At 37.4% G+C, this 16,645-nt stretch overlaps 1 protein-coding gene across 1 annotated transcript in view; it reads right to left on the bottom strand.

Moving 5' to 3' along the window:
- Positions 1-492: 492 nt before the first annotated feature.
- Positions 493-16,645, bottom strand: part of LOC124805264 (probable cytochrome P450 301a1, mitochondrial) — a gene marked incomplete at its 5' end in the record, with an annotated part of 97,700 nt that continues 81,547 nt past the window's right edge. The window contains 3 exons of the mRNA XM_047265775.1: positions 493-685; positions 7,852-8,064; positions 10,705-10,783. Coding sequence (XP_047121731.1) covers positions 578-685; positions 7,852-8,064; positions 10,705-10,783 — 400 coding nt within the window. The remainder of the gene's footprint in view (positions 686-7,851; positions 8,065-10,704; positions 10,784-16,645) is intronic.

Consider the following 16,645-nt stretch of genomic DNA (forward strand, 5'->3'; position numbering starts at 1 on the left):
ATTACAAGCCAGAATTTTGTAATTCATTTTTATTGAGGAAACAGAAATTACTCTGTGTGGTGAGAACATTACTAGCACCATGTGTTTACTAGTTATTTAAAGACAGTGTGGTGCTATTTTCAAGTATCACAAATTTAACTACAATAGTAACAATAAAAACTAATTCATTTTTACTTTAACATTTGTTTTACTTGTTTTCTATGAATAAGTGTTCCAGTTAGAGCTTCCAGGTAATGTAAAACACTGGAAAATACACAGCATATATGAATAGATATATCCAGTGATTATAATAATTCTCTTCATTTTGTCATTATCATAATGCCAGGTACATTGTGTTAAGATATTAATACTTTTAACTCCTTGCTTTTATGGTAACATATATTTATTACATCATTAGTAGGATACATGAATTTAAAACTCATGGGAACTGGATGCAGAAGAGTCTCATACAAAGTAAAAATAAATAAACAGTAAGGATTAACTAGACTGTATTCAGCATCATGTTCTATAAAAATAGATGTGCTCCCAGAATTTGTCGTGAAAAAGTTGTATTGATTACTTGATTCCTTCAGCCTCCTCACCTTTTACTGAGTTTGAATTTCAGAGGTCCATCTGGTGCATACATGAACGTTACTTTGTATTCCAGTGGTTGATGATGATATTCCAGTTTATATGATCGAATTAGCTGTTGACAAAAATGTACTTATTTTATTTCAGTAAAACTTATGATTTAGTTGCTGTCTATCACTCAATGAATAAAGCTATAGAATCAAGCAGTGATTACAAATTGCATCTGTGTGCTACATTAACATTTATCATTTATTTAATTCAAAACTGAATTGAGAAAAATGAATCATAGCTTTTAAAATAACTTCATGAAGAGAAAAGGGAAAGATAAAAAAAAAAAGCGTATATAAGTGGTGAAAAAGCTGATGCATTCACCAGAGTGAAAAGCTGTTGGGGGGCAGGGGCTTGTAAAATACATTGTTACTTCCACTTTCTTTCTTGTATCTTGTAATTTCCTGTTTTACTGAATAACATACTACAGTGACCAATGCAGTGAATTTCCAACCTGGAGGATTTAAGTTTTCTGTGTCTTCCCTAAAAATAAGGAATAGTCCTTTTGAGAAGGACATGACAAATTTCCTTCTCAAATCTGATTAGATTAGATTAGATTAATACTTGTTCCATAGATCATGAATACGACACTTCGTAATAATGTGGAACGTGTCAGGTTAATAAAAGATGTCTGTACAAGATATTACATTACACAAAATATTGCATGACACTAATGTTTAAGTTGTTGTGTTTTTTCCCTTAATTTATATCCAAAAATTCTGCCAATGAGTAGAAGGAGTTGTCATCTAGAAATTCTTTTAATTTATTTTTAAATGTTAGTTGGCTATCTGTTAGGCTTTTTTGATGCTGTTTGGTAGGTGACCAAAGAGTTTTGTGGCAGCATAATTTACCCCTTTCTGTGCCAAAGTCAGATTTAACCCCGCATAGTGAAGATCATCCTTTCTCCTGGTGTTATAGCTATGCACACTGCTATTACATTTGAACTGGGTTGGATTATTAACAACAAATTTCATAAGTGAATATATATACTGTGAGGATCCCTAGATCCTTAAATAGATGTCTGCAGGATGACCGTGTGTGGGCTCCAGCAATTATTCTGATTACACGTTTTTGAGCAATGAATACTTTTCTACTCAACGATGAATTACCCCAGAATATGATGCCATACAAAAGCAGTGAATGAAAGTAGGCATAGTAAGCTAATTTACTAAGATTCTTATCACCAAAATTTGCAATAACCCTAATAGCATACATAGCTGAACTCAGACGTTTCAGCAGACCATCAATGTGTTGTTTCCAGCTTAACCTCTCATCAATGGACACACCCAAAAATTTTGAAAATTCTACCTTAGCTACAGACTTCTGTTCAAAGTCTATATTTATTACTGGAGTTGTGCCATTTACTGTACGGAACTGTATATACTGTGTTGTATCAAAATTTAAAGAGAGTCCATTTTCCGAGAACCATTTAATAATTTTGTGAAAAACATCATTTACAATTACATCACTTAGTTCTTGGTTTTTGGAAGTTATTACTATACTTGTATCATCAGCAAAAAGAACTAACTTTGCATCTTCTTTGAGCTTATATTCTGTCTCTAACGATCTCATTGTCAACAGGATGTTAAATCTTAATCTCTCTTCCTTCCATTATCTCTTGACTTGAGTCTTTCCCACCAGCATTTGTTTATTTTACCCTATTAATTTCTCCAGTTTTTATCTCTCATTTTCTCTCAATGGTGGAATTTATGAAAACCAAAGATTTAACTCTGTTGTTAATGTACTATTGCAGTGATTTCTGTTTCTCAATTTTAGCTTGTGTGTTTCATAATGTTTCCCTGTTCCTTCTGTATTTCACATGGATCTCTTTGACATTGATGAGCTATTTTGTCTTTCAAAATTTTACATTACAGTATTGGAGAACAGCAATCTTATTGTGATAAAATTATTTAAAAACAATCTTGATAAATTATTTAAAAGCAAGCTTGATCGCAGCCAATTTTAACTTCCGACCAGTTTCAGCCTTTTAATTATGGACCATCATCAGAGTTTGCACTGTAACAACAAAATTAACAGTGCTATATTACATTGAGAAGCCAATGTTGTAAAAGTATGCTCTACAACGATGTATCATTACCAATCTAGATGACAGCGATGGTGCCTGACCTGCTGTGGATGCCTCAGTCACTATAACTGATGCTGACGGCTAAGCAGCCATGAGTTACATAGGTTAGAGAGAGGGCACTCCAGAGCTTAAAGCATAGCTGTCAGCCAATAGGGAACAACTTACATATCATTTTGAGTCTTCATTTTTAAATACATATCTTTTAAATTTAACTAATCATGAAACTAGTTTATATTCATTAATGGTTCATAATCCATCTTATCCCCCCCCCCCCCCTCCCTCCCAAGGACCATGGACCTTGCTGTTGGTGGGGAGGCTTGCGTGCCTCAGCGATACAGATAACTCTACCGTAGGTGCAACCACAATGGAGGGGTATCTGTTGAGAGGCCAGACAAACGTGTGGTTCCTGAAGAGGGGCAGCAGCCTTTTCAGTAGTTGCAGGGGCAACAGTCTGGATGATTGACTGATCTGGCCTTGTAACACTAACCAAAATGGCCTTGCTGTGCTGGTACTGCGAACAGCTGAAAGCAAGGGGAAACTACAGCCGTAATTTTTCCTGAGGGCATGCAGCTTTACTGTATGGTTTAATGATGATGGCGTCCTCTTGGGTAAAATATTCCGGAGGTAAAATAGTCCCCCATTCGGATCTCTGGGCAGGGACTACTCAGGAGGACGTCGTTTTCAGGAGAAAGAAAACGCATTCTATGGATCGGAGCATGGAATGTCAGATCCCTTAATTGAGCAGGTAGATTAGAAAATTTAAAAAGGGAAATGGATAGGTTAAAGTTAGATATAGTAGGAATTAGTGAAGTTCACTGGCAGGAGGAACAAGACTTTTGGTCAGGCGAATACAGGGATATAAATACAAAATCAAATTGGGGTAATGCAGGAGTCAGTTTAATAATGAATAAAAAAATAGGAGTGCAGGTAGGCTACTACAAACACCATAGTGAACACAATTTTGGCCAAGATAGACATGAAGCCCATGCCTACTACAGTAGTACAAGTTTATAGGCCAACTAGCTCTGCAGATGATGAAGAAATTGAAGAAATGTATGATGAAATGAAAGAAATTATTCAGATAGTGAAGGGAGACGAAAATTTAATAGTCATGGGTGACTGGAATTTGGTAGTAGGAAAAGGGAGAGAAGGAAACGTAGTAGGTGAATATGGATTGGGGGTAAGAAATGAAAGAGGAAGCCACCATAGCTAACACTTGGTTCAAGAATCACAAAAGAAGGTTGTATACATGGAAGAAGCCTGGAGATACTGATAGGTTTCAGATAGATTATATAATGGTAAGACAGAGATTTAGGAACAAGGTTTTAAATTGTAAGACATTTCCAGGGGCAGATGTGGACTCTGACCACAATTTATTGGTTATGAACTGTAGATTAAAACTGAATAAACTGCAGAAAGGTGGGAATTTAAGGAGATGGGACCTGGATAAACTGACTAAACCAGAAGTTGTACAGAGTTTCAGAGAGAGCATAAGGAAACAATTGACACGATGGGGGAAAGAAATACAGTAGAAGAAGAATGGGTAGCTTTGAGAGATGAAGTAGTGAAGGCAGCAGAGGATCAAGTAGGTAAAAAGACCAGGGCTAGTAGAAGTCCTTGGGTAACAGAAGAAATATTGAATTTAATTGATGAAAGGAGAAAATATAAAAAGGTAGTAAATGACGCAGGCAAAAAGCAATATAAATGTCTCAAAAATGAGATAGACAGGAAGTGCAAAATGGCTAAGCAGGGACGGCTAGAGGACAAATGTAAGAATGTAGAGGCTTATCTCACTAGGAGTAAGATAGATACTGCCTACAGGAAAATTAAAGAGACATTTGGAGAAAAGAGACCCACTTGTATGAATATCAAGAGCTCAGATGGAAACCCAGTTCTAAGCAAAGAAGGGAAAGCAGAAAGGTGGAAGGATATATAGAGGGTCTATACAAGGGTGATGTACTTGAGGACAATATTATGGAAATGGAAGAGGATGTAGATGAAAATGAAATGGGAGATACGTAACCGCGTGAAGAGTTTGACAGAGCATTGAAAGACCTGAGTCGAAACAAGGCCCCGGGAGTAGACAACATTCCATTAGAACCACTGACGGCCTTGGGAGAGCCAGTCCTGACAAAACTCTACCATCTGGTGAGCAAGATGTATGAGACAGGCCAAATACCCTCAGACTTCAAGAAGAATATAATAATTCCAATCCCAAAGAAAGCAGGTGCTGACAGATGTGAAAATTACCGAACAACCAGTTTAATAAGTCACGGATGCAAAATACTAACGTGAATTCTTTACAGATGAATGGAAAAACTTGTAGAAGCCGACCTCGGGGAAGATCAGTTTGAATTCCGTAGAAATGTAGGAACACGTGAGGCAATACTGACCCTACGACTTATCTTAGAAGCTACATTAAGGAAAGGCAAACCTACGTTTCTAGCATTTATAGACTTACATGAAGCTTTTGACAATGTTGACTGGAATACTCTCTTCCAAATTCTGAAGGTGGCAGGGCTAAAATACAGGGAGCGAAAGGCTATTTACAATTTGTACAGAAACCAGATGGCAGTTATAAGAGTCGAGGGACATGAAAGGGAAGCAGTGGTTGGGAAGGGAGTGAGACAGGGTTGTAGCCTCTCCCCGATGTTATTCAATCTGTATATTGAGCAAGCATTGAAGGAAACAAAAGAAAAATTCAGAGTAGGTATTAAAATCCATGGAGAAGAAATAAAAACTTTGAGGTTCGCCGATGACATTGTAATTCTGTCTGAGACAGCAAAGGGCTTAGAGGAGCAGTTGAACGGAATGGATAGTGTCTTGAAAGGAGGATATAATATGAACATCAACAAAATCAAAATGAGGATAATCGAAAGTAGTCGAATTAAGTTGGGTGATGTTATTTCTATTAGTAGTCAGCTATTTAAAGTCTTAAAAAACATTAGAAAAAATGTACAGCATATTAATATAAAAATTATAGATATTGACTTATTTCTATTAGTATTTAGTTATTTAAAGTCTTAAAAAACACTAGAAAAGGTGTTTTTTACAACTTTAAACGATATGTAAGTTATTCCCCATTGGCTGACAGCAATGCCTGAAGCACTGGAGTGCTATCTCTCTACCCTATATAACTGGTGGCTGCTTAGCCAGCAGTATCAGTTACAGTGACTGAGGCATCCACAGCGGGTCAGGTGCCATCGCTGTCATCCAGATGGGTAATGATACATCATTTTAGAGTATACTTTTAAAACATTGGCTTCTCTATCTAATATAGCACTGTTAATTTTGTTATTACAGTGCAAACTCTGATGATGGTCCATAATTAAAAGGCTGAAACTGGTCAGAAGTTAACATCGACTGCGAACAAGACAGCTTTTGAATAATTCTATTTTCTTTTGTCTAGAGTCACCTGTAAGACATCTTGGAGGCCTGGACACTAAGAAAGTTGAGTTGCTGAATTGATATTCTTGTCAATTGCTAAAAGTACTGAGATAAATTTATAAGTCCAATGAATTCACAAGTCTCTTCAGGAACTCTGGACTGGTTCCAATTGCTATGTTCCAATGCTTGTTTCAAGCAGTTTCACTCCCTTTGGCATTATTTGAACAATACCAGAATTGTGCAAATACATACAACACAACTTTGTGTGTCAATGTGTTAGAACAACTGGTAAAATACAATGTTTGGTGCATGATTCAAAGAGTGGCAGCAGGAAAAAGAAGCCAACAGAGAGTTGTCTAGGCAACTATATTCAGATAGAGTGAATACCAGTAACACAAAATTTTCACTGCATAACCAAATAAAACACTTTGGGTTGTGGGCCAAGAGCTACAAAAATGGTTTTAAAAATTGAGTCTCATATGAACATTGTAAAAATATCATTAAATCAACTAAGAAATGTCATAATAATACTGAAGAGATATTGAAAAAAAAACATTTAAAAATGTCTCAATAAAAAGAAGAATTTCATTACAAACAAGTGCTCAAGGCCAGGAGTACTTTTTCCATGTGAGACATCAAAATCATATTGTTTTCTAGTTGGCGTCCGTGTGATATTATGGATGGAGCTTAATCACTTGAAAACTGATACATGGGAGAAAAGAGTTGTATTGATTTCATATTTCTAAATCATTTTGCTTATGTGGTCAGTAACTTAGAGATGAACAGTATCTTTACAGAAGGGGAATGTAGTTCTTCACTCTTCTTATTAGCGTAGTTAATACTATTTCATTTGAAAGCCATCTCTATGGATAAACCATCATAGATGCTGGCCTTGGGTGCCTCCTTTAAGAAATGCTGCTGTGATTCCAAGTTGCTATTGTAACTGATACTGAAATAGTATTAACTGTGGAATAAAGAACAAACTGCAAGACTGTTTCTGCCACAAAATAGGCATACCTGATCACCTCTACACCTCAGAAGTCTATCAAATGGTGTGTGGTTGTGGCAAAGTGTGTATAGGTGAAACCATGAAGCCAGTGAGAGAATGGACTGAGAGAATGGATTGATGGGCACAAATATCACAGATGTGTAAAACAAAGGGTGAACTCTGCAGTAGCGGAACATCACAAGAATTGTGACCAAAATACAAAATTAAAAAAAAGAGCATATCCAAAGAAAATAAAATTTGTAGAACAAAAGTCTGGGAACCAAATAAGATTTCTAATAACAGAAGCAATTTCAATAGACAAGATGGCCATGGGCTTCCAGTTATTAGCTCCCCACCATCAAGGAAGTAAACAGCCAGCCACAGTGCATGAGGAATACAAACAACAAGGAAACTCATCTCTACAGAATGAAAATAATATTTTGATAACATTCCCCCTATCTTTCCCTGCCTGTTATCACTACATATCCAATGACAATGGTCAACAAATAGTAATCAGATAAATTTTATTCAATAACTCCACATCTTCAGAACAAGCAAGTGAAAACTCCATTTTATAAGTGAATATTACACTGGTCTTTCACAGTGTTCAGCTAATTGGAGATGCCTGAAGGTCCTGAAGACAATCCCAGAAGAGTGGCTCAAATGTCAATCATGTGACCTAGCAACCTAGAAGACTTTATCTTCGAATTGAATATTCTTCAAATGCCCAAATGTAAAATGTAAAAACACCATTAAATTGGAAGCACATTACCTTGGCAAGTAGTATCTGCATTTCCAAATCAGCAAATCTGCGACCCAGACACATCCGTGGACCATGGCCATATGGCAGTGAAGCAAATGGGTGCACATGCAGCCCTGAGCCACCATCATTTGCTTTTAGCCATCTCTCTGGTAAGAACTGCTTTGCATTTTTCACGTACTTCTCCATGCTTCCTGTTACTATTGTTGGGAACACAAGCTGTACCTGCAAATATTTGACACTATCTGTTAGATAGTAAATACAGAAGTATAAACCATTACTGATAAATTTCACATTAATGAAATAATTATCTCTTTTTATCTAATTTTTATTCAGTTTGTCCTCTTTGAAATGACACTAAGTAATAAAGTACATCAGAATATATCCATATGTTCCTAAAATAAAAAAGAAGAATGAAAAAATAAAACATTAAAGTAAGAAATTATTAAATGAGAAATAACAATAAAAACAAGAATAATAGTAAAAAATATACAACATAAAAATATGACCTGCTATAGCTCAACATACAATATGCTAGCTTACAATATAAGGAGGTGAGCCAGCCTTCGAATTAATCTGCACACCCCACTATTAATTTTTGGTCTGGTACAGTGGATGGTCTGAAGATTTTTTAGGAAGTTTCCCACATTCATTTAGTAGAGAAGTAGAAGACAGGGAAGAAAGAGAGACTACTGGATGTGTTGGTGAAACAGAAGGCTGTGCAATGCTAGAGTGGGAGCAGGGAAGTGGATAGGTGGATGAAGGACAAGTTCTAGCAAAGATTGAGGCCAGGGGGGTTGCAAAAATGTAAGATGTATTGCAGGCAGAGACACCACCTGTGCTGTTCAGGGTGTAGGGAGTGTTCCAGTAATATGGGCTCTGAAGCAGTCATTGAAGTGAAAGCACATTGTGTTTGTTCAGTAACGGGGTGGTCCAGCTGACTATTGGCCACAGTTTGTTAGTGGCCATTCATGCCGACAGACAGCTTGTTGGTTGTCCATGCAGATTGCAGCCCAGTGGTTGCAAATTAGTTTGTAGATCACATGACTGTTTTCACAGGTAGCCCTGCCTTTGATGGGATAGATGATGCTAGTGACCAGATTGAAGTAGGTGATGGTCAGAAAATGTATGTACGATAAAGCTCTTACCCCTAGCTCTATTACAGGATTATGAGCTATGAGGCAAGCTGTTGGGCGCAGGGGTGGTGTACAGAAGGGCATGGGTATTGCATAGGATCCATGGGCGATGGAATATCACTGTCAGAGGAGTGGATAGGATACTCCCCTTTTCAGGGCATGATGAGAGATAGTCAAAATGCTGGCATAGAATGTGATTCACTTGCTCTAGTCCTGGGTTGTACTGAGTCATGAGGGGAGTATTCATTTCTGGCCAGACTGTGTCAGTGTGGGAGATGGTAGCTGACTGGAGAGACAAGACACAGGAGACCTGCTTCTGTACAAAGGTGGATTGTAATGTTGTCTTTGAAGGCCCCAGGGAGACCCTTGGTATATTTGGAGAGGGACTGATCATCACTACAGATGCAGCAACCACAGATGGCTAGGTTATATGGAAGGAACTTCTTGGTATGGAATGGGTGGCAGCTGTCAAAGTAGAGGTATTATTGGTGGTTGGTAGGTTTGATATGGCTGGAGGTATGATGTACCCTTCTTTGAGATGGAGCTCAACATAGAGGAAGTTGGCTTGTTGGCTTGTCAGGTTGAGGAGGACGAAGGGAAGCAAATGGGGCAAAAGGTGTTGAGGTTCTGAAGGAATGTGGATAGGGTGACCTCATCCTCAGTCCAGATATATCATCAGTGAATCTGAACCATGTGAGAGGTTTGATATTCTGAGTGGTTATTCTTTAGATGGTTCATGGCATAGGATGGTGCCATGTCAGTGCCCATTGCTGTCCATGGATTTGTTTGTAGGTGATGCCTTCAAAGGTGAGTAATTATGGGTTAGGATATAATTGATGATGGTGACCAGGAAGGAGATTGTAGATTTGGAATTAGTTGGGCACTGGAAAAGGTAGTGTTCAAATCACAGCAAGGCCAGGGGTATCAGGGATGTTAGTGTAGAGGGAGGTGGCATCAGTGGTGATGAGCGCAGTGTCATGTGGGAAGGAATCTATGGAGAGTCGGTGCAGAAACGGTTCGTGTCTTTGATATAGGCAGGGTAACAGGCTGCAGGCGATGGCACATGAGTGCAGAGATTCTCTAGGTGGGGGCACAGTAAATGTCTGCAGTGGGACATCCTGAGTGATTTGTTTTATGGACTGTAGGAAGCATGTAGAAGGTGAGAGTGTGGTGAGTTGTAGGGGTGAGGGAAGAGATAGGGGAGGGGTTCTGTGATGGTCTTAAGGATTTGAGGAGCGACTGGAGATCCTGTTGTATGTCTGGAATGAGGTCACTGTGGCAGAGTTTGTAGGTGGATGAATGTGACAACTGATGGAGTCCTTTCCACCAAGCAGTCCCTGTGGTGGATCCTTTGTTGGTAGGTAGGATTATAAGGTCTCTACTCATCCCCACCACCGCACAGCCTCCTCGTTACCCCTATCACATCAGCTGCAGTTTCTCACAGTCCATCCACATTGGCCAGAGACAGTGAGAGTTGTGCTTTCATGAATGTGTGTTTGTTGTCTATATTAGGCATTTTGGCTAAAAGCCTGCATGTGTGCATGTCTCTGACTCTGTATCTCATGTATATGATGAGCAAGAATCTATACTTTTCATATAATTGATGTCACTTTTTGTCACACACTTCTTTATAAGAGAAATTGTTAGCAAAAATTTTAAAATACATAGCTGCAGAGGTCAGTTACTAATTATTATTATTATTATGAACAGAGGTTTCATTGCATTTTACCCCTTTTGGTATGTGATAACCACCAATGATCGTGTCCTGCTGGAGTGTCCTTCCATTACCAATCACTGTTGAGTACATCCTAGAAAGATATCAGAATGAAATTACTAGATGAGTAATGCAAATAACAAAGAAAAAAGAATGAGCCATAGATGCACTGATACATCAATATTGTTAAAAATATATAACGAGTAAAATAATTTTAAATCAGGAAAAGCTGAATGCTGAAGTTATGGTAGGAAAAATACAAAGCCTGCAGTTGGTTGGTTGTTTTGTGGATTAAAGGGACCAGACTGCTATGGTCATCGGTCCCAAAGCCTGCAGTAATAGAGCAGATAGATACAGCAGTGATACTTTTTGTAGAAAAAAATAAGTGTACAGCCTAAACAGTAGCTAGAGGTACACAATTAGAATGACAACAGCTGAGTACATCCTGAAATATTCATTAATCATGCATCTGGAAAAGTAGCAGCATTACATATGAATAGTGTTTAGTTGTGCATGTATGTGTATGTGCTTGTGTGATCCATGATTTTGACTTTCATTTATCTGACATCTGATTTCAGTCTCCAGATAGAAATTCACATCTCTGATCTCTCAATGTTTCTCAAACTTGCATTATGTCTTCTACACAGCCTTTTTAGCTCAACCTGCTCTTTATCATTTCTAGGCTGTGATTGAAGTCTCAATACTCGTTACAATACTGATTTCTAAATCTCTGTGTGCACATGACATACTAAACTTAATTATCTTGTGATATCATCCAGATCCATTATGCTTTCATGCTTTCTCCTTTGTTACCTTTTATGAAAAGTTTACTATTCGTACAGGTAAGTGGAGGATTCCAAAGAAGACTTGAAGACCACTTCCTCTTTGTTTGTACAAAAATATCCAATAGCTACTAGATTATAAAGCCTGAAATGTTAGATTTTGGCAAAAAAAGTCTGCTGTGCCCTTTCAAAGGAACCATCCCAGTTTTTGTCTGAAGCAATTTAGGGAAATCATCGAAAACCTAAATCAGGATGGTCAGAAGTAAGTTTTAACCATCATCCTCCCAAATGCAAGTCCAGAACCTGCACCACTTCAGTCGGTTCTTTATGTTGGTGTGTAGAATGTGTGAGCCTGGCAACATACCATATGACTTTTGGAAAAACATCATCCACACAATTTCATAGACTGCAAATACTGACAAGTACAAGAATTATTGCACAATCAGCTTAACGGCTCATACATCCAAGTTGCTACCAAGAATAATATACAGAAGAACAGAATAGAAAATTGAGGATGAGTTAGCTGACAATCAGTTTGGCTTTAGGAAAGATAAAGACACTAGAGAAACAATTCTGACATCGAAGTTGACATTGGAAGCCAGATTAAAGAAAAATTAAAACACATTCATGGGATTTGTTCAACAATGAAAAATGATGCAAGATGTTTGAAATTCTGAGAAAAATAGGTGTAGACTATAGCGAAAGATGAGTAACATACAATATTTACACAAGCCAAGAAGGACTAATAAGAGCAGCAGTCCAAGAATGAAGTATTCAGATTAAAAAAAGGCAGACAGAGATGTAGTCTTTCACTCCTACTGTTCCATCTATTTGTCAAAGACACAGTTACAGAAATAAAAGAAAGATTTAGGATCTGAATTAAAATTCAAGGTGAAAGGGTGCTAATGACAAGATACATTGATGTCTTTGTTGCCCTTGTGAAAATGAAGAAGATCTATATGATCTGCTGAATAGAGTTAACAATATAATGAGTACAGAGTATGGACTGAGAGTAAATCAAAGAGAGATGAAAACAATCAGAAGTAGTGGAAATGAGAACTGTGAGAAACTACTATTGGGATTCATAATTACAAAATAGACATAGTTAAGGAATTCTGCTACCTAGGCAGCAAAATAAACAGTGATGGACAACCCAAGGAGGACACAAAAAGCAGACTAGCACTGGCAAAAAGGTCATTGCTGGCTAAGAAAAGTCTACTCATATGAAATATACACCTTAATTTGAGGAAGAAATTTCTGAGAATGTACATTTGGAGCAAAGCCTTGTATGATAGCAAAATATGGACTGTGGGAAAACCAGAAAAGAAGAGAATCAAAACATTTGAGATGTGGTGCTATAGAAGAATGCTGAAAATTAGGCAGACTGGTAAGGTAGGGAATGAGGAGGTTCTCTGGACAATTGGTGAGGAAAGGAATATGTAGAAAACACTGACAAGGAGAGGGAACAGGTATTGAGATATCAGACTAGAGGGAGTTGTAGAGGGTAAAAACTGTAGAGGAAAACAAAGATTGGAACTGGAATACATTCAGAAAATAATTGAGGACATAGGTTGCAAGTGATACTCCGGGATGAAGAGGTGACTGATGACTCAAACAATGTCAGTGTTTCTATAAGCTTTTTTGTGTTTATGAGTGCTAGCTACTACTGTGTGATGTGAATGCCATCTTGGTGTCATCATCTTTGTCCCATGGCATAAATTGTGAAGGGCAACAGACACATTTTAACTTCCAAGGACACAAAAAACTCAGCATTTTTAATGAGAATGTTTTGTTAGACCTTAATAAAGATCAACAACTTTGTACCCTAGAAAAATATATCTGAATTCACAGGCTTGAGTAGTAGCAGGACAATAGTACAGTGTTAACATGTATCTCAAAAGTTTGTTGTGATAAGAGTTTTGGATTCATTTAAGAAGTTCTATCTTTTTATGACAATTATGTATTGCTTACCAGTTGCAATTTTTTATCGTATTTTTGTGGCTATATTGTCTGTAATTAATTTATAATTATTGAAGATATTTCAAGGTATACATTCTGTAACAATTTTCCTGTTGTTCAGATACTTTATTTCTATTCATTGATACAGTATTTTAATCCCATACGTTGCCTTGTTCCCTATAACTTACTTATTCCTCTTTTTCTCTAGCTTTATTTTTACACTTGATTTGTCTATATAACTTGAAGTTACTAAATTTTATAATTTTACCTTGTGCTATTTATGCATATCTTGTACTAACATCTCATATTCCAAGTGAACAGTTTTTGATGAGGTTACTTAAAATCAGTGACTGTTCATTCATATTTGAGTTTTCTAGTGGGTCCCTAAATCCCTTCAGAAAATTTATGCAGTAATGCCATCACCATGATTTTCAGTTTGTTTGTTATATTCAAAAATTGTCCATAAATAATTAAGTTTGATCTGGATCTGGTTATGAGAGAAATAGTTGCAAACTTAAATGAAAACAGATGAAACAGCAAAAGGTGTGACAGGGAAAAAAAACATAAAAGCTCAAGATGTTAGGCTTGTTCAGCAGCAAAAAAAGCCACCTGACAATGGCTAAAAGTAAGAAAAGACAGGAAATTTGGATTCTGAGAGTTGAAACTAAATTACAGACTACTGGTAAAGAGCTGTGAACCATTACTTCAGAAGTAAATTTAGCTGTTTGGAAATAGAAGAAGAAACATTAGTGTCTGAAGTGTTCTCAACACAGATATCTACATCTACATTTACATCTGTACTCAGCAAACCACTGTGATGAACATGGCAGAGGATATGTCTCCTTGTACCAGTTACTAGAGTTTCTTCCCATTCCATCCACATATGGAGCATGGGAAGAATGATGGTTTGAATGCCTCTGTGCATGCAGTAATTATTCTGATCCTATCCTCATGATCCCTGTGTGCATGATACATTGGGGACTGTAGTATATTCCTAGAGTCATCATTTAAAGCTACTTCTTGAAACTTTGTTAATAGACTTTCTCAGGATAGTTTATGTCTATCTTCAAAAGTCTTCCTGTTCAGTTTCTTCAATATCTCTGTGACACTCTCTCATGGATTAGACAGACCTGTGATTATTTGTGATGCCCTTCTCTGTATATGTTCAATATTTCCTGTTAATCCTTTTTGGTACAATCCAAACACTTGCACAATATTCTAGAACCAGCCACGTGAGTTATTCGTAAGCAATCTCCTTTGTAGATTGATTGCAGTTCCCCAATATTCAACCAATAAACCAAAGTCTACCACCTGCTTTACATGCAACTGATCATTCGATTCATATCCCTACCAATTTTTACACCCAGGTGTTTATATGAGTTGGCAGATTCCAACAGTGACTGGTTCATATTGTAGCCTTAGGGGGTTATGTTTTTTGGTGTGCACAATTGTACATTTCTGCACATTTAAAGGAAATTGCCAGTCCTTGCACCACTTTTGAAATCTTATCAAGATTTGACTGAATATTGTTTCTTCGGCTTCTTTCAGATAGTGCTCTATTAAAGATAGTTGCATCATCTGTGAAAATCCTGATGTTACTATTGATAATGCCTACAAGGTCATCAATATACAACATGAATAGCAAGGGTCCCAACATGCAGCATCCTCCCTACCAAAAAGTGCTCAATCTAGTCACAAATTTCACTTGATCCCCCATGTGACCATATTTTTGACAACAATCACAAGTGTGATACTGAGAAAAATGTTTTTTGGAAATCAAGAAATACTGCCTCTACTTGATTGCTTTGTTTCAAAGTTTACAGTATATCATGTGAGAAAAGTGAGTGTTGGGTTTCACATGATCTCTGTTTTCGGGATCATTGCTGGTTGCCAGTAAGGAGGTCCTTCTGTTCAAGGTACCTCATTATATTTGAACTCAAAATAGAATAAGATTGAACAACAAATCAATGTCAAGGATATTGCACAGTAGTTTTGAGGATCACTTCTGCTATCCTTCTTGTATAAGGGTGTGACCTGTGCTTTTTTTCCAAGAACTGGGCACAGTCAGAACAGTCAGGTGAAAATTCAGTATAGAATCTGACAGGGATTGCATCAGGCCCAGTAGCTTTGTTCTGTTTTAATGATTTCAGTTGTTTCTCAATGCCACTGATGCTAAGACTTATTTCATTCACCTTTTCAGTGGTACAAGAATTAAACTGCAGAAGTTCTCCTATGTTTTCCTTTGTGAAGGACTATTTATTAAAATGGAGTTAAGCACTTACACTTTTGCTTTGCTACCCTCCCTCAATTTCAGTTCCTGTCTCATTTGCTAGGGACTGGACACCAATTTTGGTGCAGCTTACAGCCTTCATGTACAACCAGAATTTCTTTGGGTTTTGTGAAATATCATTTAGTAATATCCTGCTACAGCAGTAACTGAAAGCATCATGCACTGCTCCCTTGACAGCCAAATGCATTTCATTCAGCACCTCTCTATCCATAGCCCCACACTTTGTTTTAGACCCATTATAGAGTAACTTCTGTTTCTTCAGAAGCTGCTTTACAGTGACTGTTACCATGGAGATAATTAGGAATGCTTATTTGGTTAAGGATAGCCAACTAAATAAATTGTGTCCTCAATCAGAATGCCTAGACAAGGATTTTACCTCCACACTCTTTGAAAGCAAATGAAGCGTGTTAGCCACAGTACTGACATACTACAGTAAAAAAAATTGAGAAGTACTGATAGAGTACATTTGTTAATAAATGTCCATGCAAAAATTGTAAAATTCTAATACTAGTAAAAAGATTAGGAAGTCAGGAGAGAGCTATGAGTGAAGTTGGGTGATGTGCTTTACACAATTGCACTGAGAGACCAGTGCAGTTGTTGAAAACTGTTGTTGGACCCTACTCCCAAATACTGAAGGAGTGATTCTAAGAAAAATTATCCTGTCTGTATGAGAGGCAACCTAAAGTGGTTATAGGAAAAGTGGCCAAAGTACTGATGACCCAGGTTCAAGAAACAGTGCATGCCAAGCAGTGTTGTATATGCATGTGTGTTCAGCTGTCTAGAAGGTGAAAATGAGAGTTTTTAGCAAGGTCACTCAACTGCGTAAACTATACTAGAGTGTTGTGCACATAAGGAGATGGATGGTGGGGTGATGCTCAGTAGTGTGGGTACCATGTGATACTCCAGCTAATAGCATCATTCTGCA

The sequence above is a fragment of the Schistocerca piceifrons genome, chromosome 7, assembly GCF_021461385.2.
Source record: "Schistocerca piceifrons isolate TAMUIC-IGC-003096 chromosome 7, iqSchPice1.1, whole genome shotgun sequence".
Taxonomy (NCBI): Eukaryota; Metazoa; Arthropoda; class Insecta; order Orthoptera; family Acrididae; genus Schistocerca; species Schistocerca piceifrons.